This window comes from Lygodium microphyllum, chromosome 20, assembly GCF_053477565.2.
Source record: "Lygodium microphyllum isolate KBCC chromosome 20, Lygodium_microphyllum_v1.1.10, whole genome shotgun sequence".
Lineage (NCBI taxonomy): Eukaryota > Viridiplantae > Streptophyta > Polypodiopsida > Schizaeales > Lygodiaceae > Lygodium > Lygodium microphyllum.
In genome coordinates, this window is record NC_141154.1 from 125,651,115 (window position 1) to 125,676,847 (window position 25,733).

Below are 25,733 nucleotides of genomic sequence, written 5' to 3' on the forward strand. Positions count from 1 at the left end.
ATTTGCACGTTTTATTAACTTTTAATCAAATGCTAAGCAAAGCAATAAAATTTCATGTCCTCATTACGTATGTTTATAAATAGAACATGGACATTTATTCCTCCATTCTGCACTTCCTCTCTCATTCATTCTTTATCATTCCCCCTTCACAACTTCAACCTGAGCTCTCTATCAGTATTGTTTATCCACACTTCTACCCTTGTGGATGATCAGCTACACTAAGATCCAATTTACCCCTTGATTCTAACAAGCACAAGTTGAATCTAGTATAATTGCATGTGGATCAACTTTAATGTGTGTGTCCAATCCTCACCAAATCTACTATCAATACTTCATTTTCAACAACTACGCCGATCTTTGGGCTTCTATTTAATGGGCACGTTCCTCCAAGTGGCTAAGAAACCTTAATTTTTGCAGTAAACTAGGGTTTTACGACATAAACACTACTATCCACCTTTAGACAGCTCAACAAAACTCAAAATGGTTGAGTGGCTGAGATTCAATGGCACACTTCTCAAGGCAGTTAATAAAACAGTATTGAATAAATAGGTATAAATTTAGTAAAACAATGTTGAATAGCTAGAGATTTGTTGAGATGAGGAAGAGGAACAATAGAGAAGAGAGAGAGAGACCAACAATCTAATGTCAAGAAAGTGTTGTAACAGCAATCCCCTCCTATTTTAGAGAGAAAATCAGGTTACCTTCTATTTTTAGGGTTTTGTTACTGTCTCAAACCCTGATCTTTGCACTAGTAACTATTAATGACCTCATTCTTTAGATTTCTTGTTGTATATAGCCCCAAAATTTACTCTAGATTAGATTGCACTATTGTCTTAAGCTTCAACAACCGTCTCCCTACTCACAACTAAGTACTCGAACCTCAAATCTGCCCCAAACAGCTCGAATGGGAGAAAAATAGCCCAACATCGAAGATACACTTGCATGCAACCCAAAACTAATCCAAACTTGACATTTGGCAAATGTCCATTTTTATCGGGGCCTCCATATGCAAAAGCATCTACCTCGCCCTTTGGCCTTGCCCTCATTTCTAATAACATTCTATGCTGCACTGCCTCAATTTTAAATCCTAACCTCCTTGAACTTGGAAGTGATGAAGCTTTGATCAATGTACTAGCAATGAAAGATTTCGCATCGGGCATGCAGTGGACAAGTGTATAGGCTATGTGATACAAGGAAAGGGCAAACGGAACAAGGTGTAATGTGAAAATTTACACCTTAGAATTGAGTTACATTGAAAAGTTTCACTCAATAAACAACTCACTCAAGGGTACTTAAGTTAAGTAAGCAAGCCCTGAGATAAAGTGTAGTCCAATGAGTAGCTCATTTATGATTGATGATCAAATCATTAATTATCCCTTAATCAAAAATGTGATTTGATTATGACGCAGCTGGTTATTCATTTGGAAACTTGATCTTGGCTATTTGAAGCTCTCTTTCTCTCTCAATTTTTGGAGCAGCCCAAGTTTGAAGAGTTTAGCACCAAAAGAAGATACATGCTTGCTGATTTTTCACAATGAGTAGCAAGAGATGAGTGTTTTGCAGCCATCTTGAGGTGTTGAACAACTGGGAATCAATCTCTTTCTTCTCCTTTCTCTCTTTCAAGTTGTGAAAGCTCTATTTTACAACATATCAAAATTAGGGTTTGCTGTTTACAGAAGATCAGTGGGTAGGGTCTACAAAGGAGTCATTTTGGATGTGAAATTGCTTGCTAAAGCCTAAAGGCATTCCAACTAAAATCCCCAATTTTCACCTTGTTTTGGATCACCATATCATTGAAGATTCAGGGCAAACATTAGAGTAAATGTATTCAGATATGCAGCTCTAATATCTAGCCACTAAAAGCATTAAATTCAACAACATCCAATCTCAGGGCAAATCCATGTCAAAGATTAGGGTTATGGACAGCACATTCACAGGTTTGAATTTCTTTGATTCGACAATGAATTAAAGGTACATTGGTTACGGCAAAGCTCTAAGATTGTTGGGCAATCAAGATTGAGGCCTCATTCAATGAATTGCATCACTCTAGGACCAAGATTCATAAGAATTTTGCATCAGTTGCAATTTGACAACAACGAGAGACCATGTATGCATTTTTCAATGTCTGAGTTGGTCAACATTGGAGTGATTGCAGCTTTGTATGCTTGAAGACGCACTAATTTGAGTGTGTAATTGAGACAAAATTAAAGCTGGTTGATCAAGGTTGGTGAAAGCAACTGAGGACATGGGAATCGGTACGTTCATTGGAGTATTTTTCCCCACTTCATTCCTCAAACTATTGCTAAGGACAAGAATGTTCATGAGGGGGGAAGTGTTACATCCTTGGAAATCTGAACAGGTGCTAGTAGCACTCGTCACAGTGGTCATGAAGTGACTCAATTCGAATGCACAAGGTGCACTTCAAGGTTAGTGCATCTAAGTCCTGTTTATAGGACCTGAGGCCCTATTGTGCTCTTCAATGTGTGTCACCACTCTTGGACTCTTGGCCTGTACGGTAGCATGTCCATACACTAGGGCACTCTACTACTACAATCTGCACCTGTTCATAGCTAACCATCAGGCCCCTGAACAGCATCAAGTGTCTATACTGCTGTTTTAATTCCTGGAAACTTGTAAATTAAACACGTATTTTTTGGACCGAGCTGTTTGACTTTAACAAACATGCTGATTATGCCATCTGAAACATCCTTAAGGCCTTTTGTATTGTTGCAGATCATCAGATAGCTAAGATGTAGCCCTACTATCCAAAGCTCTGAGGATGGCACTGAAGGGTTGCACTACTTCAACTTGTTTTGATGCAATGGTGAGACAGCAATTTTTGTTTACCAACAATTCAATTGTGCATCTTATTACATAAAGTACCTTGCTGTTCAAAATGCAATGCAGAGTATAATGACATGCCTGCATAAACCAGTGCACAACATTTGTTATTTCTTTAATGCCTGTTAAAATGTTGAAGCACCTGAAAATGTTCCCTTTTATCACTTTTAAATGTCAGCACTAAATGTTGAAGCACCTGAACTGTCCCCTTTTCACCAGTCTTTAGGATACATCAATACCTCTATTTTTTTAACAGGCCGTGCAAGTCTCTCTGCATTCCATGAGATTAGCCTTTCAAACATTTCATCATCATAATCTCAAACCACTCTGAACACCACAAAAGTCCCCCTAAGCAGCCACCAGTTAATTACATTATCTCCCGAAAACATTCGGACTCAAGGCCAGCTTACCAACCTCCATGGGCTTTGACATATCATCATCTCCACTTGTCCTACTGCCAGCATGCTCACTGTGATGCAAAGAAACTAATGCCTCCCATGTAAAACCAGGAGAGTTTATGTCAGACTCCACAACCTTGCCCAGTCTGTCCTTTAAGCTCAATCCCTTCAAAAAGTGATATGGTAGACTTCTTGTAAATAGTGGACTTTCATGTCCACTGTGCTGCAAAAGAAATTGGGTTTCAAAGCTTCTATTCAGTATTCCATGTTATGTTACAGGAAGTCAGGAATGTGAAGTATAATATACAAAAATCTGACCTTTCTACATGTGAAGCATCCAAACAAAGCTTTGATAGTTCAGTAATTAGAGATGTCTGTGATCCAGCCCCAACAGAAAAGCTTGTAGGCAGCACATTTGTTCGTTTTCGAGTTGATGCTAGCCATTTTCGAAGTTGGTGGACAGGAACTGCATCTGGACGTCCTAACCAAAAAATAGCCTACCACAAAAATCCCAAAGTGATGGGATATAATCATTAAAGATTGCCAGTTACTACTCTACCAAAATATGAACATTAAGCAATTTAAAATTTGATGAGTTTAATGGGTCCGCTTTTCCATTTGACAGATTGACACTAGCATTTATATTATAAGACAGAAGCAGCTCTTCTAATACACATTCAGTTATTATCCATACCTTTCAAACTTCAATAAATTCTACTTGCTAGACAGATTCTCTACACACTTGAGAGAAACTTTTATCAGGATAGAGCTACACATTTGTGGCCTGGCCATGGGTTCAGAATGTTAATCCCAAAATGCTATGGATGGCAACAGTGGTTAGAGAGCTAAGCCATACTTGGTTGGTCAGAGGTTAGAGGAGACAGATCTGATCACCTTCTTTCCTTTTCTACTCCAAATGGTAGCCTCCAAAAACCAATAATTTTGGAATCAAATCAGGCAGCTTTCTGTTAGCAGTCATGTTTGTGATGCCCTATCATCTCCTACTTGTGAGCCTCAATTTGAGTCAAATGAGGACATTAGGAGCTATGATGTGTTTGTCATGTTTTCTGACGGAGGAGGTAGCTCATTCTAGAGCATGCATTTCTTTTCCTAGCCGAGTTTTGTGTGCATTCTTGCATTTCCAATCAATTTCCAGCCCCTGCCTAGACTGCCGAAGATGCCACTATCGGAGTGCAGCAGTGCAAAAGCATATGACCAAGATTGAGAGATAGAGCGAACACGGAGAGAAGAAAGAGAGAGAAAGAGAGAGAAAGAGACAGGAGAACGCAGATCTGTAATATGAAGAATGTTGAATAAGGAATACAGATATGTACATGGGCGCAGTTCGTATGTCTATGTATCTCCACCTCGATGATGTCACCCTGCTGTACACCTCGAAGTCTACAACAGCCAGCACAATCTGTGTCCCGAACTGAGCCTGAATCTGCGATCAGAAGAATGCCTGAAAGTGTGCTGAAAGATTGCAATAAAGAGATGTAAATTCCGGTACAGGTCGGCTGCCAACTGTGCAATAAAACTGTCCAACTACACAGCTGCCACGTGGCAGCCTGTCTAACTACTGATGTGGCACTACTAACGTGGTGAATGCGCCTTCTGACGTGGCTGCTTGTCCAGGTGTTGAGCTAAAATATGAATTACTTGCTGATTAGCATCTTAAACAGCCCCAAAACACACTAAAAAATGCTCTTTTAGAGTAAAAACCCTAAAATGGGGAGTGGTTCGAGAGAGTTCAATGGAAACCCTAATTTGGGAGGCTCCAGTCCACATCTGTAAATAGACAGGCTGCCCACCATTCAGCCATCATCCTTGTTTGCAGGTTACACCAGCCCACACACCCTCTGCTGCTGTTGGCGCCCAGTTTCCAGCCCACAGCCTGCCTCCATCTGCTGTCCAGCCATCATCGATTGCAACCACATTATCCTCAGCTTGTCCATTGCTGTTGGCAACTGCTCCGATCAAATTTGCTGATTCTGTGGGCAGCACCCAATGTAATTTGTGTGGTGTGGACACTTATTAAAGTGTCAATGCAAGGTGTGTACACCTAGTATCTTAGAAACTTAAAGTAGTGACATTAGGCTCTAGAGTAAAATAAACCTAACTCTAGTTAGTTGGTGGAAGGCTGGTTAGGTCAACCCTTGACCTAAACATAAGTTGTACTTTCACTCTATCTTTCATTCTAGCGAGTACTCTTCTCTTTTTTGCTTCAGCTCACTCTTGCTGTCATCGTCTCTCATCTCTCTCTCCATAGTTGGCTGCCATTTTCCAACATTTGGTATCAGAGCAGCTCGTACACACGGATTCCGTTCAGCCACCATCAGCCGGTGCCATCCTGCCCAAGGTCCTACTGCTGCCAGCTTGGTTCTCAGCTTGAGGAAGAGTTTTCAACTCTTGTGAGGTGTTGCTGAAGTGGAGGAGGAGCTCTAGCTGAGCCATCTCTTGTCTACTCAAAATTTGTCCATTTGCTCCAGATCTATCCAGCTCAGTCATCTGCTCCAGATATGTTGTTTTCAGCCTGTACGCAGCCCTGCACGCAATCCAACGCGCAGTCCACACGCAATCCTACACGCAGCCCAAGGAGCTGTTGTTTTGGAAGAGCTGCTGCTGTTCTCACCTCTGCCCGCCAATTTCTCAGTCTTGCCTGTTAATTTCTGCAAACCCTAAAAAGTGTAGAAACCCTAATTTTCAGATTTGGGGTTTTCTCGAAATTTCTGGAATTTCCAGTCTATTTCAGCCATCTCTTCTCGAATCTCAGCTCGTGCTACCCAAAAATTTGGGGCTTTTGCTCATTTTTGCTCCCGAAGCTCGAATTGACAACCAATTCGAAGAAATTTCTCAATTTCTTGGACATTCCCACCAAAAATTTAGGGCTTTTGCCTGATTGGAGACCTTTTGTGCAAATTATTACCAAACTCATAGACATTGCGCAATTTCTTTCACATTGGCTCAAGAAAATTTGGAGCTTTTCAATTTTTTGGATCCGGCACGCATCACGAGGCAGATTTTAGCTGTTGTTCACTGCTAACATGCATCCCGAGGCCAAATTCCTGCAGAAATTCCAGCTGTAAGGTACAAATTTCTTCAATTTCTTTGAAATCTTAGAAAGAAATTTGGGGCTTTGGCCCAAGATGCACTCCAAAGTAAGCAATGAGCAATACACCAACATTTAATTGTTGTTACAATCAGATTGGGCAGAGAATTTTGGGAAAATTTAGTAAATTTTGGTAAGAATCAGCATTAAGTTGCTGTATTTTGTACTTTTGTAGACACACATTTCGAGGCCGATGTGGTACAACAATATAGTGCTATAATTTACTGGATGAGTGCTAATTTGGGTGGCATTGTGCACACTTTGACATTTGTGTGACAGTTTGGTACTTGTTTCTTAATCTCATGGGGGATTTTGATACTCTAAGGAGTATACTCTATACTTCAGCATTGAAGTATTTAGCTACCAATTTTTATCTATCATTGACAGCATGGCACGTCATGGCAATAATGATCAGAGCAATATCCTTGATGTCCTCACTTAAGAGGACAAACTTGATGGCTCAAACTACCCACTGTGGAGTTTTATGGTCTGTAGCCTTCTTGTGGCAAAGGACTTGTGGAACTATGTTATAGGTGATTTGCAGCGACCAGGAGGTCTTGCACCTCAGACACCTCAGCGTAACGCTTGAGGACAAGTTATTGGTGCTGTTGGTGGTGGTATTGGTGCTACTACTGCTACTGCCCCTCCTCTCCCTTCTACCGAGGATCAAAGGAAATGGGACTCAAAAGATGCACAGGCACTTTCTTTGATTGCCTTGTCAGTGAAAAAGGCAATTATTCCGCACATTCGGTCTTGTAAGACCTCAAAATCAGCATGGGATGTACTTGAGCATATATTTGCAGCATGCAATAAGGCAAGGATATCCTATCTCTGCAGAGAGTTGGCCAATGTGACTATGGATGAAGGTGATAGCATGACAGAGCACCTTACTCACATACATGATTTGCGTGAGCAGCTACTCAATGTTGATGAGGTCATTCAGGATGCTGAATTGGTAAACATCACACTGAACTCTCTTCCAGAGTCATATCTTGGTTTCCACAACTCTTTGATGTTGTCTTTGAGGGGGGGCAACAGCCCCTTACATTTGTGGAGTTGGAAGGCCTCTTGCTGCAAGAGAAACAGACTTGGAAGAATGTGGCATTGCATTCAGATGATGTGGCTATTCTTTCCAAGTTCAAAGGCAAAGGAAAAGTCAAGCAAAATGTAAAAAATCAGCAAGAGGGTGATGCTAGACAGCCATCAAATAAGGTTTTCCAAGACACAGAAAAGACTAAAAAGAAGGGGAAATGCCATTATTGCAAGAAGCCCGGTTACTATATCGATGAATGCAGAAAGAGATTGGCCAAAGAGAAGAAAAAGAAATCCGGTTTGGCTGTCCAAGAAACATCAACCAGCAAATCTACAGATGATGATACTTTAGCCAACTTTGTAGAGGAGGACTATGCATTGCTCACATGCAGTTATGATTCTTCAATGGCTGATTCAACATTTAATGCTGCTAAAATGCAGCAAACATGGTATTTTGACAGTGCGGCATCAAAGCACATCACTTCAAGAAAGTGTTTGTTTACCTCTTTGCATTCAACCCCTACTGGGAAGTGTGTTACATGTGCAAACAGCAACAGTTATGATGTATGTGGCATTGGGACAGTCACTATTACTGCTACAGATGGTTGTGATTTCATGCTTCTAGATGTCTGTTTGTACCTGGCATTACAAAGAACTTGTTGTCTATCTCTGCTTTTAATAAGCATGACTTTTAAGTCATCGTTGAGGATGACATATGCATTGTTAGAGACAGAGAGATGGATTATGCACTTAGGCTGTCCGGCACCCTGTATAAGCGTCAATTTTTGTTGGATACATATGACAGACAATCTTATGATGCTTTAGCAGTCACTACTCTTTCGCCCACTATGCAAAATGCGGAGCTATGGCATGCCCGCTATGGACACATGAGCTTTGGGAGTTTGATGACCCTTCAGAGGGGTCATATGGTAGATGCATTGCCTCCAGTGGAGACTCCACCTCCTCATGCATGTGAGGGATGTATTTTGAGCAAGATGCATAGGTTTGCCTTCAAAAAGGATGGTGCAGTGCGTGCTGTCCGAAAAATGTAGCATATTCACTCTCATGTTTGTGGTCCCATGAGGACACATGCACTTGGAGGCCATCAATACATTGTTACATTTATTGATGACTACTCTCGGTATACATGGGTGTATGGGCTGAAAACAAAATCCGATGTGTTCATGCATTTCAAACATCTTGTTGCAAAGCTTGAAGCTGAAACTGACTTAAAAGTGCAGACACTCACAAACAGAGGGGGGGAGTACATGTCTCGTGCTTTTGAGACATATTTGCTTGATCATGGCATTATGCATCAAGCCACTATTAGAATGACTCCTCAACAAAATGGTGTTGTTGAAAGGAAGAATCGGACTCTTATGGAGACGACTCATTGTATGCTAAAAAGCAAGGGGCTACCTTATAAATTTTGGCTAGAAGACCTTCAATGTGCAAATCATGTGTCTTGAATTGTGCACCCACTAAGGCACTGAAATCAATCACACCGTTCGAAGCTTGGCATGGCAAGAAACCCAAAGTAGACTACTTTCAGGTGTTTAGTTGCATAGCCTATGCACATGTTCCGAAAGAGCTTCGTGAGAAGCTTGATGACAAGGCTGTAAATTGCATATTTATTGGCTACAGTTCGGAGAGCAAGGGTTGTCGCTTGTATGGCCCACGCACGAAGAAAGTCTTTGTCAGTAGGGATGTTCTATTTTGCTGAAAATGCTGCATTTTCACATGATCAGTTTCAAATGCCAGCCACTCATGACATTGATGATGTCTTTGAGGGTCTATTGCCACTTACTTTGGAGTCTGTGCCTGCTGTAAATGGCAGGATAGACTTAATACAGCAAGTTGTTGCTGCACCATATGCTCCCGAATAGCAGGGTATTGATGATGGTTTGCCACATGCAGTGGAAGAAGCAGTACAGCATGAAAGGGCTGCTGTAAATGCAGCCAAAACAGTCCCAAGATGGCTGTTACAAACTCTCTAGGAGAGTAAAATGGATGCTCCTATACCTCAATGCACTAGAAGGGCTGCCAGAAATGTAGCACATTTGATTGATTTTACGGAAGTAGATGATTGTGATGAGCATGTGTTTATGAGCTCACTATTGGATGATGATAAGCCTACTTCCTTGGACGAAGCTCAGCAAGATGTACATTGGATGCAGGCCATGCAAGATGAGTTAGACTCTATTGCCACTAACTCTACATGGGATCTTGTGGATTTACCACCTAGCAAGAAGGCCATTGGAACAAAATTGGTTTTTAAACTCAAACGCAAGGCTGATGGTACAATTGACAAGTACAAAGCACAGTTGGTAGCAAAAGGCTATGCACAGAAGAAGGGCATAGATTATGAAGAAACTTTTGCTCCTACATCTCATATGAGTACGGTGAGATGTGTGATTGCTGTGGCTGCAAATTATGGCTGGAAAGTACATCAGTTGGGGACATTAAGACAGCATTCTTGAATGGGGATTTGCATGAGGATGTTTATGTGTCATAACCTCCAGGGTTTGTGGTTAAAGGGAAAGAACACATGGTATACAAGCTGCATAAAGCTCTTTATGGTCTCAAACAAGCTCCTCGTGCACGGTACTCCAAAATTGAAGCTTATTTGGCTAGCAAAGGGTTCAAAAATAGTCCAACTGCTCCCACTCTATACATTAAGAATGAGGGGGGGGGACTTGCTGATTATCTTTCTTTATGTAGATGGCATGCTGCTCACATACCTACAAAAGAAAAAATTGCAGATTTTAAGGCTGAATTAAAATATACATTTGCTATGTCAGATATGGGCTGCCTACACTATTATTTGGGGATTCAATTCACCCAAAATCAGCTTGGTATCATCATGTCACAGTCACAATATGTGGATAAGCTATTACATAGGTTTAGTATGCAAGATTGCAAACCTATGTGCACTCTAAAGTTGTCTATGCATGATGGTGAAGAGATGTCTAATGTTGCAATTTACAGCCAGGCTGTTGGCTGTCTTATTTATCTTTGCAACACATGCTCTGACATTCAGTATGCAGTATCTCACTTGAGCAGGTATATGCATAGCCCACGGACCATACATTGGCAAGCTGTTAAGCAGATCTTCAGATATTTGCAAGGTACTCAATCACATGCATTATTATTTCCTAGGGAGGAGACTTGCACTTACAGGCTTACAGTGATTCAAATTGGGTTGGTGATGCAAACACTAGGCAGTCTACTAGTGGACACTCTTTCTTTCTAGGCCATTCATGCATTTCATGGCTAAGCAAGAAACAGCCTACAGTGGCTACCTCGTCTTGTGAGGCTGAGTACAAGGCAACCTTCACGGCAACAGCGGTCTTGTGAGGCTGAATACAAGGCAACCTTCACGGCAACAATGGAATGTGTATGGTTATGCAGATTGTTGACTGATCTACATTTACCATTGGAGGGTCCTACATCCATTCTTTCTGATAGTCAAAGTGCTATTGTAGTAGCACGAAATCCTATGTTTCATGCTTGCACAAAACAAATAGACGTGCTTTACCATCATGTCAGAGAGAGATGCTAAGCAAGAGAGATCAGCTTGATGTATGTACCCACACAGAAAAATGTTGCAAACATTTTCACCAAGGCACTGCCACGCAAGAAGTTTGAGGCTTTTCGAAAGTCCTTAAACTTGTTACCCTTTGGTGATTGATCATCCTTATACTTCATCACATTGGCATTGCAGGGGGGTGTTAGAATTTGCCGATTCTATGGGCAGCGCCTAATGTAATTTGGGTGGTGTGGACACTTATTAAAGTGTCAATGTAAGGTGTGTACACCTAGTGTCTTAGAAACTTAAAGTAGTGACACTAGGCTCTAGAGTAAAATAAACCCATATTTGCTGAAAAAATAACTATACGCTCACGCCCGTCATGTCACAAGCTCCCCCTCTGGTCACGTCTGATCGCACCTGCCAGATCTTCGCATTGCTACATCAGCTGGTCCCCCCACGTCCTAACGGCGTGCGATAGCCTAGCGCCCCACCTATCCACCTTTCCTCTCCGCCCCAACAGTTCGCCGCCGCCCCCCCACCAACAAATTCGGCCGCCTACTCCACCTTCCCCGCCATTCCGTCCCCCCTGCTGGCCCCCCCCCCCCCCCCCCGGCCAAGCCACCCTCTGATCCAGTCCCCCCTCCGGCGTGCTGCCTCCATTTGCGATAGCGGTCCCGTCCACAGTATCCAACACCCCCCCCCCAACTGCCAAAAACAACAGCCTTCCCCCCCTCGCCATTGTTCCCCCCCCCCCCGACCCTCCAGTTGCTCCCTCTCCTAAAGCAACTTTCCCCCTCAGGTAGCACCGCGATGTGATCGGTAGTTTCCTCAAAAGGGTCGTGCAATGGAAACCTCTGGTCAGAGACGCCGGCGCACTCAATGAGTGCCCCCAGTCAAACACCTTGCGTGTCGTCCTCTCTGAGGAGTAGCTCTTAGTCGTCCGAGCTAAGGAGCTAGAGCTAAAGGAAACAGCAATTTATAGTCAGGTAGTAGGACATTCCCCAGCCAAGACCCAGCTTCAGGATTGGCTTCACTCCACACTGCGCATTAGCACAGCGCAGATCGTGGAGGCAATCCTAATGGGCCAAGGGATCTTCATGGTCAAGCTCAGTTCGATAGACGTAGCTTGCGAGTTACTTGCCAGTTCACCATATGCGTCCACGAAAGGGGTCATATACATGGTACCTTGGTACAATGGCTTTCTATGAAGGCATTTGGATTCCACAACAGGTTTCTTCAGTACCCGGTCACCCTTCTTTTCCCCGGCCTGGCAATAGAGTATTGCCAGTTGGTGGAAGACTTTGGACGGCTCTTCGGCACTATCCTTCCCACGTCTTTCACAGATGCAGTGACAGCAGCAGGAGTCCCAAAGGTATGGGTGGCAATGAAAGAGATCAAGAATATCCCATAGTTCCTAGATATTGAGGCAGGCGAGCACGCCTTTAGACAGCAGGTCATTGTGATGAGGCAGCCAGGGCAGTGCTTGCGCTGCCACAACTTTGGGCACCAGGTAGCAGTGTGTACACGTTTCGAAGCCAAGGTGGCTCTACCGACAGGCCCGCAAGTGGACGTTGACGGCTTCACATGGATTCAGATATGACAGAGAGGGAGACAGCAGGGAGGGGGCGCAGCCAGCTCCTCAAACCCAGCCTTGTCAGCAGGGAGCAGGTGGGCAAGCGACGCCCCCTCAGCAGAGCACTCCACAGCCTGCCCCACCCAGCAAGACCGCAACCCCCCACATCCACCACCCGCGCCACAGACTACCTCACCTGAGATCCCACAGCCCCCACACCCACCCTCCCCCCACATCCCATGAACCCCCCCCACTGACCCTGGCCCATAGCCCCCCCCTCGTCCAAGGCCACAAGTCCTCCCCACACCCGCCATGCACCTCCGTCCATCCCACCAATCCTCCTCCCCCCCACCACCTCCCCTACTGAGCACCCCCCTGATCCGCACCCGGTACAGATGTTCCCTCCCAGATCCAACCCCCCTCCTCCCACAGGAGGTGATGAGCCACACACGCCTACATCCTCCTCGCACCAGCAGTCTTCCCCCTCCCGTACAGCCACCAACTCATCCGCCCCTGCTGCCCGTCACACTTTCCCGAGACAAGCACAGCTGTTGCCACAGGAGTTCTTCCGCAGTGGCCCATGGTCCTACCTGAGAGTTGCGGAGTGCGGAGAGTTCCCACTACCTCTAGAGGTGGGGATCTTCGTGGTCCGTAAGTCCAAGAGGGGCAAAGTCCATCTACTAGCACTATCGGATGGACCAAACTATGCCTTTTGCCTTCAGTCCTCTCACTCAGGGGAGTGGACGGCTACACAGGCAGAGGAAGAGTTGAAGAGTCAGGTAGCGGACCACATCTCCCAGTGGATGGGAGAAGAAGGACTAGCACTGTTTACACAGCACTGGCCTGGTTGCATGATGGACATTAACTAGTGGGCTGGTACCGAGGTCCCAAACTTGAGCATTATCTTTCGAGCTCCTCCACAGTGGAGAGCTCCGAGGGATGTGATCGAGTGGCCCTTGGCACAGGCGGCCCGTTTCTACCAGTGTACAGAGTCACGACTCTCAACATGGTTGATAGATACATTGATAGTACCACCTGGAGCATCTATCACCCCTATGGTCCCGGCCGAGGGCCACCATGGGGGGACTGGAGCTCACCGTCCAGATCGGCAACAAAGCATACTTACATGCCTCATAGCTTCTCCTCCTCATCAGCAACCTCCACACCGAACAGATGCCTGTTCAGTCAGTCGCAGGTCTCCCCATGAGCTTACACCTTGCATCCTAGAATGTGAAAAGTTTCCACTACAGTGGGGCACGTGGTTCTAGGAAGTTGATAGTTCGGCAAGAGCTACAACCTGCCCTTGCCGGAAGGATCGACATCTTACTTCTACATGAGCACAAGCTCACTCCCACCCAGGCCCAGTGACCAGGGCATGGCTAGGGAGGAGTAGGAGGCATGGGAGGTCTTTCTGCTAGTAGGAGCACACGATGCCTGGAGAGACCCTGCCTTCCACAGGAGGGAGAGTTTGTTGGACTTCTCTTGGGGATACAAGCGTCTAGGTGGAGCCTTGTTGGAGCGGTTGGACAGGTTTTATGTGGGAGAGTGGGGAGGCTCTCGTGGAGGCCAGATTGAGCAGTTGGCATGTACCGCATTGTCCAATCATTGCCCAGTTCTCCTAACACTTGATCCCCTAGCATCCGCCCTAGACACACGATCCTGTCGAATCCCTGACTCGATCTATAGGAGGGAGGAGATGGCGAGACAGATAGAGCTGATTTGGACCAAAGAGTGGGACAGGAGGGACCGGATAGCAGAGAAGGTTGCAGAGGTCCTAGCCGAGCCGAGCAAAATCTACCAAGAGGCAGCCATACAGGCTAGGCAGCAGAGCTGGGAGGAGGAGAGAGTGTTGAAAAGTGGTGAAGAATCCCCTATTGATAGCCTTCTAGGAGATTTTCACTTCAGGACAAATGCCAGGGAGCCTTTCGGTAGGCCTTATCAGTCTTCTCCCCAAAGGGGGAGATCGGTTGGAGCTTTCCCAGTGGAGACCGATTACCTTATTGTCAGTGGCCTATAAGGCACTGGCAAAGATGATTGGTAGACGACTATGCCCTGTGCTTCCAGACATCATCCATGACACACAGACAGGATTTGTCCAGGATACGAGCATCCTGGACAATGTCTTTACCTTCTTTGAGGCGACAAAGTGGACTCAGCACAGTGGGCAGAGACTGGTCGTACTACTCTTGGACTTCGAGAAAGCTTATGATAAGGTGGACTGGGATTTCCTAGAGGGCACCATGGTGAGGTTGGGATTCCCCTAGGTTTGGATTCGCGGGGTCTCCACCCTTTACAGATCGGCCACCAACAGGGTTCTCATAGGTGGAAGGCGAGGGGAGGAGTTTCGGCTGGAGAGATCGGTTCAACAGGGCTGCCCCTTGGCCTAATACCTGTTTCTACTCTTTGCAGAGGCGATGTCTCACTTCCTCGGGTCACGTGTGAGCGGATTACATGGCCTCCGACCTCTAGTGAGAGAGGAGACTGAGTTGTTGGACTCAGAGTATACAGATGACACAGCACTCTACATAGAGGACGATGAGTTGATGCTAGACAGAGTAAGGCTGGCTCTTGATGTGTTCTGTTCTGCAGCAAGAGCGAAAATCAACTGGCGAAAGTCGGTTGGGTTCCTCACAAGTCCGGACTCTAGCACGGAGTGGGGCGTCCACCTGGGATTTAGATGGGTGAGCAGAGGGCAGACCGTCCGGTACCTAGGGTTCCAGGTGGGACTCGACATCACTCTTGCCCAGCAGTTTCTTCCTGTCCTTGATTCTATTCGGAGGAAATTGACCTACCCAAGCATAGCTCGCCTCTCACTAGCTGGCCGAGCCCTGGTGGTCAACCAAGTACTCCTAGCAACGGCCTGGTACATCACCTCGTGTTGGTACTTCTCATCATGCATAGTGCAGCTCTGCCACCTAGTGCGGAACTTCCTTTGGTCAGGGTCAAATGGTTCCAGGGACTCTAGGGCCAAGGTGGCGTGGGTGACCATCATACGGCATAGGTCAGAGGGAGGGCTTGGGATCATAGACCCAGAGTATCAGAGTATGGCCCTCTTGGGCAAGCTAGTAGTCCGCGGCCTCACACCAGGAGGGCAAACCTGGAAGGTCCTATTGCAGGAGGGTCTTCAGGATTGTAGACTGAGGCTTGGCGGTGAGTGGAGGCCGTCCCTGAGATGAATCTTCACATCAATCCAAATCACCCCCTCCCCACATCACCTTTCCTATGCAGCTTACTCCGCGTGTGGCAGGGCCTCCGTAAGGCCCTAAACCAAAGCCCCCCAAGCTGCCAGGAGGAGATAGACCGCCAGCAGGTGATCTGGAACCCCCAGGTCAAAGATAGGGAAGGGGCACAAATCAGCGAGCGCCCCCACATCCAGTGGGCTGGTTGGGAGACCGGCCCGGCTCGTAACATCAGGACATGGCAGGAGGTGTACAAGATGGCAGACGAGGAGGTGTTGCAGCGTGTATCAGGTTCCCAAAGAGGAGTGGAGTTGAGGAGAAGGGAGATAGATGCAACAATACCTCTAGAGTGGCTTGCTCCCCCGATATAGGACCAAAGACTGCAATTTGTCCAAATTTGGCGAGAGCCGATTGAGCCCGGGGAGGTATGGGTAGCTAGGTTTTCACTAGCAGGCACCCCCCTACAGGTGGCAGGTAGAGTGGGCGTCGTCCCACAGGGGACTTTCTTCGCCATGCAAGAGGGGGGACGTTTGGCCCTTGACATAGGACAACAAGATGAGGGGATAGCCGCGCTTTCGTGGAGGATTCGAATGGTGGGCTTTCAAGGGAAGACATGGCGACTGGACCGCTATGTTTTCTGGAAGGAGCTCACAAAGTGATGCCTTTGGATCTGGGAGGGCAAACCACTTGATGAGCTGGAGTGGGATCCAGGAGAGTGGCTATGGCCGGCCACTGCGGTCGCCAAGAAGCCACCCAGGTTCCTAGAGTACACTGCCAGGGTTGACAGGCATGTGCTGATGCAGGACGATATGGATTGGGCGAGCTCGTTTTCACATAAAGCCTTTCAGGGTTTTCATGAAGTACTCCAAGAAGAACATCCATCGCGTATGGGAAAGAGGGGAAGAGAGAGAGGAGGGAAGGGGTGGTTACGAATGGGAGAGGAGGGGAATGGTTGTTTGTTTTTTTTTTTAATTAATTGATGTTTTGTTTTTGTGTGGTGTTTTTTTCCCTGTCTATTTATAGATGTTGAAGGGTGTCCCAAAAAGTTAGGGTTTTGGGAGACCATTGGAACTCTCTTGAACTGCGTACCAAATTCGCATTTTCATTAATTAAGCATGGTTTGGGACTGTTAAAAAATACTAATAAGCTGTAAAGTGTGTTTTAGCTCAATATGCCCTCTCAAGTATTGCCACCTATGGTGCAAGGATTGAGACACGCAGTGCTTGCACACAGAGAGAGAGAGAGAGAGAGAGAGAGAGAGTGTGTGTGTAGAGTAGAGAGTGAGAGTGAGCACGACTTGTGGGTACAATGACGAGTGTACCGCTTTAGGTTTATATATATATATATATATATATATATATATATATATATATATATATATATATATATATATACATACATACATATACGCAGCAGGCACTGGGTGGAGCACAGCATCACGGAGCCTTTCCGACGACGGACCTTCTGGCGCGGCCTATGGGATAGCTAGAGGCCGAGGAGGGTGTCATATTTCTTATGGCTGGTAGCACATGGAGGCTTGGCGGTGGGAAGTTGGTGTTGGAGTGCGCGGGTAACGGAAGCGTGAAGATTTGCAGCAGAGGTAGTGAACAGGTGAGTGAGAGTGAGAATAAGAGTGACAAATAGATTTGGGTGTACCAACAATGTGTTGGTACACAAAGAATAAAATGTATTTATACTTAGGGCCTGTAAGGGTGCATTCACATGTACAACATAACAATACACGTGTAAAATACACGGAGGTGAATAAAGGACCTTTACATCCCAACAACCTCCCACTTAAAGATCCGAAGTGAACCTTTAACCAACTCCCACTAGTCGTATGCAATGCTCATGCTGAGCCTTGCCTAGACTTTTAGTGAGAACATCTGCAGGGTTATCCTGTGTTTTGATCTTGGTCAATGTGATTAGACCATCCTCCAGAATCTGTCTGATAAAGTGACATCGCACATCAATATGCTTTGTACGTGAATGATACATGGCATTTTTAGCCAGATACACAGCACTCTGGCTATCACATCCCAACACTGGAGTACTCATAGACATGCCGAGATCCTCTGCGAGTCTGCTCAACCATATAGCCTCCTTAGAAGCTTCAGTAGCTGATATGTATTCAACTTCTGTAGTACTCAGTGCGACGATGTTCTGCAACCTGGAGCACCAAGAGACGGCCCCTCCAGCAACTATAAAGACATACCCGCTAGTGGACCTGCGAGTGTCTAAGTCACCTGCCATGTCTGCATCACAATAACCCTGCAAATTAAGTGCACCCTGCCCATAGCAAATACACTTTCTTTGTGTACCCTTCAAATATCTAAGAATACTCTTGACAGCCGACCAATGTGGTTTGCCAGGATTTGACATAAACCTACTAACAACTCCCACTGCATGAGCAATGTCTGGACGAGTAGCCACCATAGCATACATAAGAGAGCCACAAGCTGATGCATAAGGGAATCCCTTCATAGCATTGGCTTCCATGTCATCTTTTGGGCTGTTGGCTTTACTAAGCTTAAGGTATGGAGGTAAGGGTACTTCGAGAGGCTTAGCTTCAGCCATGTTAAATCTGTCCAGTACCTTTTCAATGTACTTTTCTTGAGATAAGAACAGCAATTTCTGCGTTCTATCCCTACGAATCCTCATGCCCAATATATGCTCTGCATTCCCCAAATCTTTCATGGAAAAAGCTGATTTCAGCTGATCTTTGAGAGCATCCAAGCTAGTCTTTCTCTTCCCAGCTAACAACATATCATCCACATACAAAACAAGTATGATAGGGCTGCCATCTGTATCCTTTTTCATATACAAACAATGATCTGCATGGCTGCATGTAAACCCATGTGAGAGCATAAAAGTGTCAAACTTTTTGTACCACTGCCGTGGTGCTTGTTTCAGCCCATATAAGCTGCATTTTAGTTTACACACCAACTGCTCTTTTCCAGGAACTACAAAACCCTCGGGTTGTTTCATGTAGATCTCCTCATCAATGTCACCAGGCTGTTTTCACATCCATTTGGTACAGCTCTAAATCCAATACAGCAGTGAGAGCAAAAAGCACACGTAGTGTGGTCATCTTCACAACAGGTGAGAAGACCTCCTGGAAGTCAATCCCTTCCTTCTGTGCATAACCTTTGGCAACCAATCTTGCCTTGTACTTGGGTTTCCCATCAACTGTCTTTACTTTGTAAACCCATTTGTTTGGAAGAGGCTTTCTTCCTTTGGGCAACGACACAAGATCCCAAGTATCATTAGCATACAGAGATTTAATCTCTTCCTGCATAGCTAGCTCCCACTTATTGCTGAATTTGCATGACTTAGCCTCTTTATATGTCAGAGGCTCACCCTCATCAGTAAGCATCACATAATCCAAAGAGGGGTCATACCTATGTGGCTGCCTTCTTGGGCGTGTAGACCTGCGTACCCAATGATCTACATTCTCAGGAATCGGATCTACATCTGGAGGCATGTTATTTTCAGCATTTATTGGCTGCTGTAAGCCATTTTCAGCATGTTGTTCATGCTGTACAGCACCTTCATTTTCATTTCCAGCACCTGCATTTTCATAATCAGCAAGGCTATCTTGCTGTCCATGACCTCCCTGTGCTTCTATTTGCTGTCCATCATCATCTGGCTCAAAGATAACCAGCTGATCATCAATTTCAGCCTGTGGTACAGCACCATGAGGCTCAGCATTTGAAGTAATAGGTGGCTGCAAATTCTGAAATTTGACCTTTTTCATGTCTTCATCAGAGGCTAAAGTACCTTTCAGCAACTTTGCCTCATTAAACACAACATTATGGCTGCGAACAATTTTCTTGGACTGAGGTTCATCACCATAGCCCATGAAAATGCCTTTGGTGGATTTCGGGTCAAGCTTATTCCTCAGCTCATTTCTAACATGCACAAAGGCATCACAGCCAAATATTCGTAAATGGTCATATGAGACCGGTTTGCCAGACCAAACCTCCTCAGGAATGCCATTATTTAGGGACCTGTTTGGAGAGCGGTTGCAAATGTGAACCGCGGTTTTAAGTGCCTCCCCCCAAAATTCATGAGGGAGATTAGCAGTGGACTGAACTGCAAGAGCACAAGCTAAATCAACAAATACACTGCTGTTCTGGCATAACCAGCAATAATCCTCTGCTGTTTTGACATAAACCAGCCACTGCACAGGCAAATAATGCAGAAATTTATCAAATTCTGCACAAAATCCCAAATTTCCAGGTCCAAATGTGCGCAAATGTCAGCCAAACTGACTCAGCTGGGCAAATTACATCAATACATGAAAAGCCCCAATTTTTCTTGGTCCAATGCCAAGAAATTTTACTCGGATGAGCAAAATTCCAACAAATTTTGAAAAATCCCCAAATTAATTGAGGTCAATGTGCACAATGTCTGCAATTTCTGACACAGATGTCACTGTCAAGCATAAACAGCATCAAATCTGGGAAAAGCCCCAAATTTCCAGGTCTAAATTTGACCAAATCTGAGAACTGTGCTTGCGCGCGCGAACTCCCGTCAGTGGCAAAGGGGTTGCTTGCAGTAAACCTTAGAAAAATTTTAAAATTTTCTGGAAGGAAAAATGTGTCAAACTGCAGCCGTTGACCTGCGCTGCCCGTCAGATGCCACGCAGCCTTGCGTGAGCTGTCGCTTGCTCAAAAAAACGTGACGAAACTGCATCGCGTGACTGTGCAGCCTGCGCCTGATGCCATGCAGCCTGTCGCTGCAGTTTTGTGACCAGCGTTGACCTGTGCAGCCTGCGCCTGGCTGCTCGTGACCTGTTTGACTGCCGCCTGATCAAAAAACGACCTGTCCCTGCCTGACAGGTCAAAAACGACCTGTCGCCTGTCTATCAGGCTGTCGCTTGCACAAAACGTGACCTGCAACACTGTCGCCTGACTGTCCAGCACATACACATGCCTAAAAACAGTGACGACCTGACCTGTATGAGTGACGACTTACTGATTTCTCGCGAGCGAAGAGCTAGTGATGTCTCACGCGGACTTCGAGGAGCGCGAGCACCTTAACCTCAACTCTGATACCTCCGACATTGCTCTACCCTTGAGCACACTATACACTCTTACATTCATTTACAGCATTCATTCACTTCAAAGTTGTGTTCTCTCTCTCCCTTCTTCTCTTTGTGTTTGAGTTTTGAGTTTTGCATTTAGGGTTTGAGTTTTGCCCTCTGTTTCTCTGTTTGTCTCTTTCTGTTTCTATTGTGGTCATACACTCTGTGTGTCCTCAGTGCAAACACTAGCAATTTTCTTCACAAGGGGATGACTAGATAACCACATCTCTAACACGCCCTCTCAAATCTTGGACATGACATGAGGCTGAGGGATTTGGAATGCTGACGAAGTAAAACCTGGGAAGCGCCTTTGTAAACAAATCGGCAAGGTTATCCTCTGTCAAAACAACATGGACTGTGACCTTCCAATTCGGATCCATAGGAGTCAATAGAGACTTGTATCCGTCTATCTCAAACGTAGTCAAAAGTTCCTGCACATACTGCTGCAAGGAGATGAAGATCCCCGACGGAGTTTGATAGATCTCATGCCCTAAGGAAAAGTCCCGTGTTTATCATCTCAAACTTCTCATGAAGTGCTACCGTGGTTGCCTTGACCATCTGTACATGACGACCTATCAAAATCAAATCATCCACATAGAGCACAAACAAAGCACACAACCCCTCTAAAATGTGGGCATAAAGCTATGGATTGGCCATGGAGCGCCAATATCCCAATCTCTCCTGGAGGAATGAGTCTATCTTCTCGTTCCAACCATGTGGAGCCTGTTTGAGGCCATAAAGGGCCTTCTTCAACCTATATACTTGTCTGCCAGATGAGGAAAAGCCAGGAGGCTGCTCAACATAGTTTTCCTCCTTAAAATCACCATTGAGGAAGGCAAACTTTACATCAAGATGATAAACCGGCCATCGCCTATAGCTAGCTAAGGCAAGAATGGCTCTAATGGTAGCCATCAAAGCTATAGGTGCAAAGGTATCATGGAAATCCACCCTTGGTTGTTATGCAAAACCCTTTGCAACAAGCCATACCTTGTGCTTATCCAGAGTACCATCACTATGATATTGGGTCTTAAAGATCCATTTGACACCAATCATCTTCCTATGAATGCCTTGAGAGACAAGATCCTAAGTGCCATTTTGCTCAATAGTATCCAACTCCTGCTCCATAGCCTTCTTTCAATGCTGTGACTGCAAAGCCTCCTTCACGAAGGTGGGCTCCCTATCCTACATAAGACGTATAATCAAACAATAGTTAGAACAAACAAGCTCGTTGGAATGCGCTTGGTTCCTCCTAGAATGCCGTGGGTCATACTGCACCTACCACTCCTCAAAAACCCCCTCAATCCCTGCCTCACAAAGTGTGTCACATGCCCAACGAGGAGAAGGCCGGATCGCTTCTTATCACTCTCCATCTGTTGAAGTCTCTGGGACATCCACCGACGGTGGCTCATGTGGGGTGGCCGGTGGTGAAAAAGAATCCTCATCTGAAGAAGAAGCATCCCCAAGAGGCACTACCTCCAAAGGAATAGTCTCTGGTGCCCAACTATCTCCTAAATCTCCAACTACAGGGTGCTCCTCACCCCCCCTTTGAAGCTGGAACCTCCACAAATCGCACATCATGACTTGTGTAGACATACCATTTAACGAGATCATACAAGCAGTAGCTCTGGGATTGCAAGCTATAGCCTACAAACACCTATCTCTTGGAAGCCACTTCAAAATTGTTTCTCTGAGTCTTGGGGATATGAACATAAGCATCACACCCAAAGATCCTGAAATAAGAGACATCTAGCTTGGCTCCAAAATAAGCCTCATAAGGGTCATACCAACCACGGCCGAAGTAGGTGACCAATTGAGGATGTGGATAGGAGTAGCCACAGCCTCGGCCCATAGATGCTGAGATGTCTGACGATGCTCCATCATGGTGCAAGCCATCTCAATCACAATCCTATTCTTCCGCTCCAATATGCCATTCTCTTGAGGTGTATTTGTGTTGGCAAACTCCTAGTAAATACCACGATCTACACAAAATCTAGTAACTCGTTAGAGACGAACTCTCCTCCCTTGTCAGACCACAAGGTCTTCAGCTTCCGACCTAATTAGTTCTCTTCAAAGAGCAACCAATCCTTAGAAGTTAGAGAAGGCCTCTGACTTCAGCGTCAAAAATTATGCCCATGTCATCCCACTAAAATAGTCAACGATAAGCATGAAATACAAACTCCCCTTAAGAGACTCCATTCGCATAGGTCCACAAAGATCTACAGAAACAAGCTCCAAGGATACTAAAGACCGCCTCAAGGCCTTGTTGGGAATGGCATCACAATGTTGTTTTCCATGAATGTAGGATACACAAGGCTATTGGCTCACCACTATGTCCAGGACAAGCTGTCCCCTAGACGCCTTCCGAAGATAGTTATAATTCAAGTGGCCAAACCGAGCATGCCAAAGCTCAAACTATATCTGTGAAGTAAGAAGAAAAGAAGTCAAGATGGAAGGGAACCTCAACTTATAGACCCCATTCTTCTCATAACCTATAGAAAGTACCTTTCTCGAGCCACGCTAAAGAATACAAAAAGAATCTGTATCAAACTCAACCAACAAGCCAACAGTATAAATCTTGTGCACGAAAAGTAAATGTTAACCCAAACCTGGCACATAAAGCACCTCAGAAGTGTAAGTACCACCATGTCCATCTGGAATCAGGTCCATATCACCCCTACCCTGTATGGAAATAGAAGAGCTATCTCCTATGAGAATCTACCCATGCAAAGGCCGCAAATGGGCAACACTTGCAGAAAAAAGGGTCATGAGCCGAGAGGCATCACTGTCAACAATCCATTTACAAGGATGTGGAGCTGTTAATATAGCATCAGAAGCCTTTGGGATCGATACCTAAACGACCTCCAAATGGAGAAAAGCATCATCATCCTCTACTCTTTTATCATAGAATATCTCTATCTTCTCTCTTCTTGTCTTGCTCTTTTACAGGATAGCAGAACTATACATTTATTATGCCACCTCCTTCTCGAGCTTTTCCATTTCAAAATAAAAGAAAGCCACATTGATGTATTATTGATTAACAACAAAAAAAGGCAGATTTTTCCTCTTTCTACAATCATTCTGTGAAGAAATCAATTGTTTTTACTACATAATAAGTGATGCATGTGTGCATATACATCTTTTACATAAACTTGTGAGAGTAAAAAATACTTCTTCTCACTCTCAAGTTGATTGTAAACTGAGCTCTTCCCCAAGAGACTTACGTTAAGCAGATATAGATTCCCTGGGGGATGATTGTATTCAAGGCATTCACACACACACTTTCTGTTTCACCTCTTTGACTTCCAACAGGTTTCGCATTGTAGACTGCTAGACTAGTTAATCTAGGAGTCGTAGATCCTTATGCTTTTCTCTTCATCGCATGTACTGCAGTTTCAAACTGTGTGTATTTACCTCAATGGTGATTATTCTTTCACATATATATACCTTCAGACTACATTACCTACGGTGTGACGGTAGAAAACAGGCTAGTGGATGATCATCCACTTCTTGAGGAGATATTTTTCGAGGCATTATCCATGCCATGGGAGTAGTACATCTTGATGTTGAGATCCTCCAGGTATATAGTGTCCACATTGCAAAAATTCTGGACATTGATCTGGCCATTTGAAATAAAACGCCGACGTGATATACAGCCACAGCATTGCACGCCAATTATAAGCCGGTTGCCAGCCATGGCCATAATTGAGACGTTAACAAAAGAAATGCAAGCAGGAGCGTGTCTTACAGTCGGGTAAAGGGCCGAGGAGAGTGCGATGCCTGCCTCCAGGGAAGCCTCCTCCAGAGCAAGTCTGAGCTCCACGTCCATCTCGCTTTCCTGCACGATTCGCAGATTATTGATGGCCATTACAAAACCTGCTAGACCGACCAAGCCAGGCTTGTTCTACTTGGAAACGAGAGAGAGAGAGAGAGAGAGAGAGAGAGGGAAAGAGAGAGACCTGGCGATGATCGTCACGAGGAGAGTCCATTCTCCAGCTAGAAGTACGTCCGAAAGGTCGATCGTCTAAACTCGGGAACTGTCGCTTCGTCGTACCATCTAATATATATATTTATATATATATTTATATATATATATAATTATTATTATTATTATTATATATAATGTCTGCCTCAAGGGGATACGTCACCTTCTAGGAATAAAGTATGCACAACTACATCCCTACACATGAGCCCTGAAATTGATTAATAGATACAAAATGACCAATGAGAGCACATGGCATACGACCTCAAATATGAGCTTTTGAGTGAATCATGCACACTTCAATACCTAGCCTAGATTTAGCGTGGCATACTAGGCCTACCTCAAAAGTGTGCTTTTGAGAGAATCAAGCACACTTCAAAACCTAGCCTAGATTTATCGTGGTTACGTTTGCTACTAATACTTGTGCACACAAGTGTAGCATTACAAAGGAAGTGAGTTTGCTGCCCTTCTTCTCCCCCCATGCAAACCTCTCTCTCTCTCTCCACATGGGAAGCCTAATTTTGCTTGGGGAGTTCATGGTGCATGCACATGTGGATGGGACATTAGAGTTTTGTTCGTACGGGATGGATAGGGTTCTACAGTACATTTCAAGCTGGTTGGGTTTTGGTTGGGAGCTAAGGTGAGTTTTCTCTCTACTTGTCCCTTTGGGGAGTTCATGGTACATCATGTTCTATGGGACATTAGGTTTTTTTTTCCTTTTTTCTTTTTTTTGGGTGGAGGGGCCTAGATTCTACCGTGGATCGTAAGATTTCGAGGTGGGGGACATCTAAAAGGTTTCAATTCAAGGTTGGGGGTGGATTTTCTCTCTATTTTCCCCTCTAATTTTAGTGTTCCCTGCTCTCTCTTTTTTCTTCTTGTCTCTCTTTCTCCTACTTTTATGCAAAGGGGATCTAAGGGTTTTTCTTTGCAATTTCAAGTATGTGTATATTTTCCTATATGCATTTTGATATTAGAGCAGGTGGTGGAGATGTGATTTTATG

General features: G+C 45.0%; 1 protein-coding gene across 2 annotated transcripts in view; it reads right to left on the bottom strand.

Moving 5' to 3' along the window:
* LOC148019355 (dual specificity protein phosphatase family protein) overlaps positions 1-24,838 on the bottom strand; it is a 93,414-nt gene extending 68,576 nt beyond the window's left edge. For both annotated transcript variants that reach the window (XM_087661001.1, XM_087661000.1), the window contains exons 1-4: positions 24,710-24,838; positions 24,499-24,588; positions 3,558-3,736; positions 3,256-3,457 (exon numbers count right to left, since the gene is read on the bottom strand). In XM_087661001.1, coding sequence (XP_087517127.1) covers positions 3,256-3,457; positions 3,558-3,736; positions 24,499-24,588; positions 24,710-24,739 — 501 coding nt within the window. In that variant the 5' untranslated portion in view covers positions 24,740-24,838. The remainder of the gene's footprint in view (positions 1-3,255; positions 3,458-3,557; positions 3,737-24,498; positions 24,589-24,709) is intronic.
* Positions 24,839-25,733: the final 895 nt, after the last annotated feature.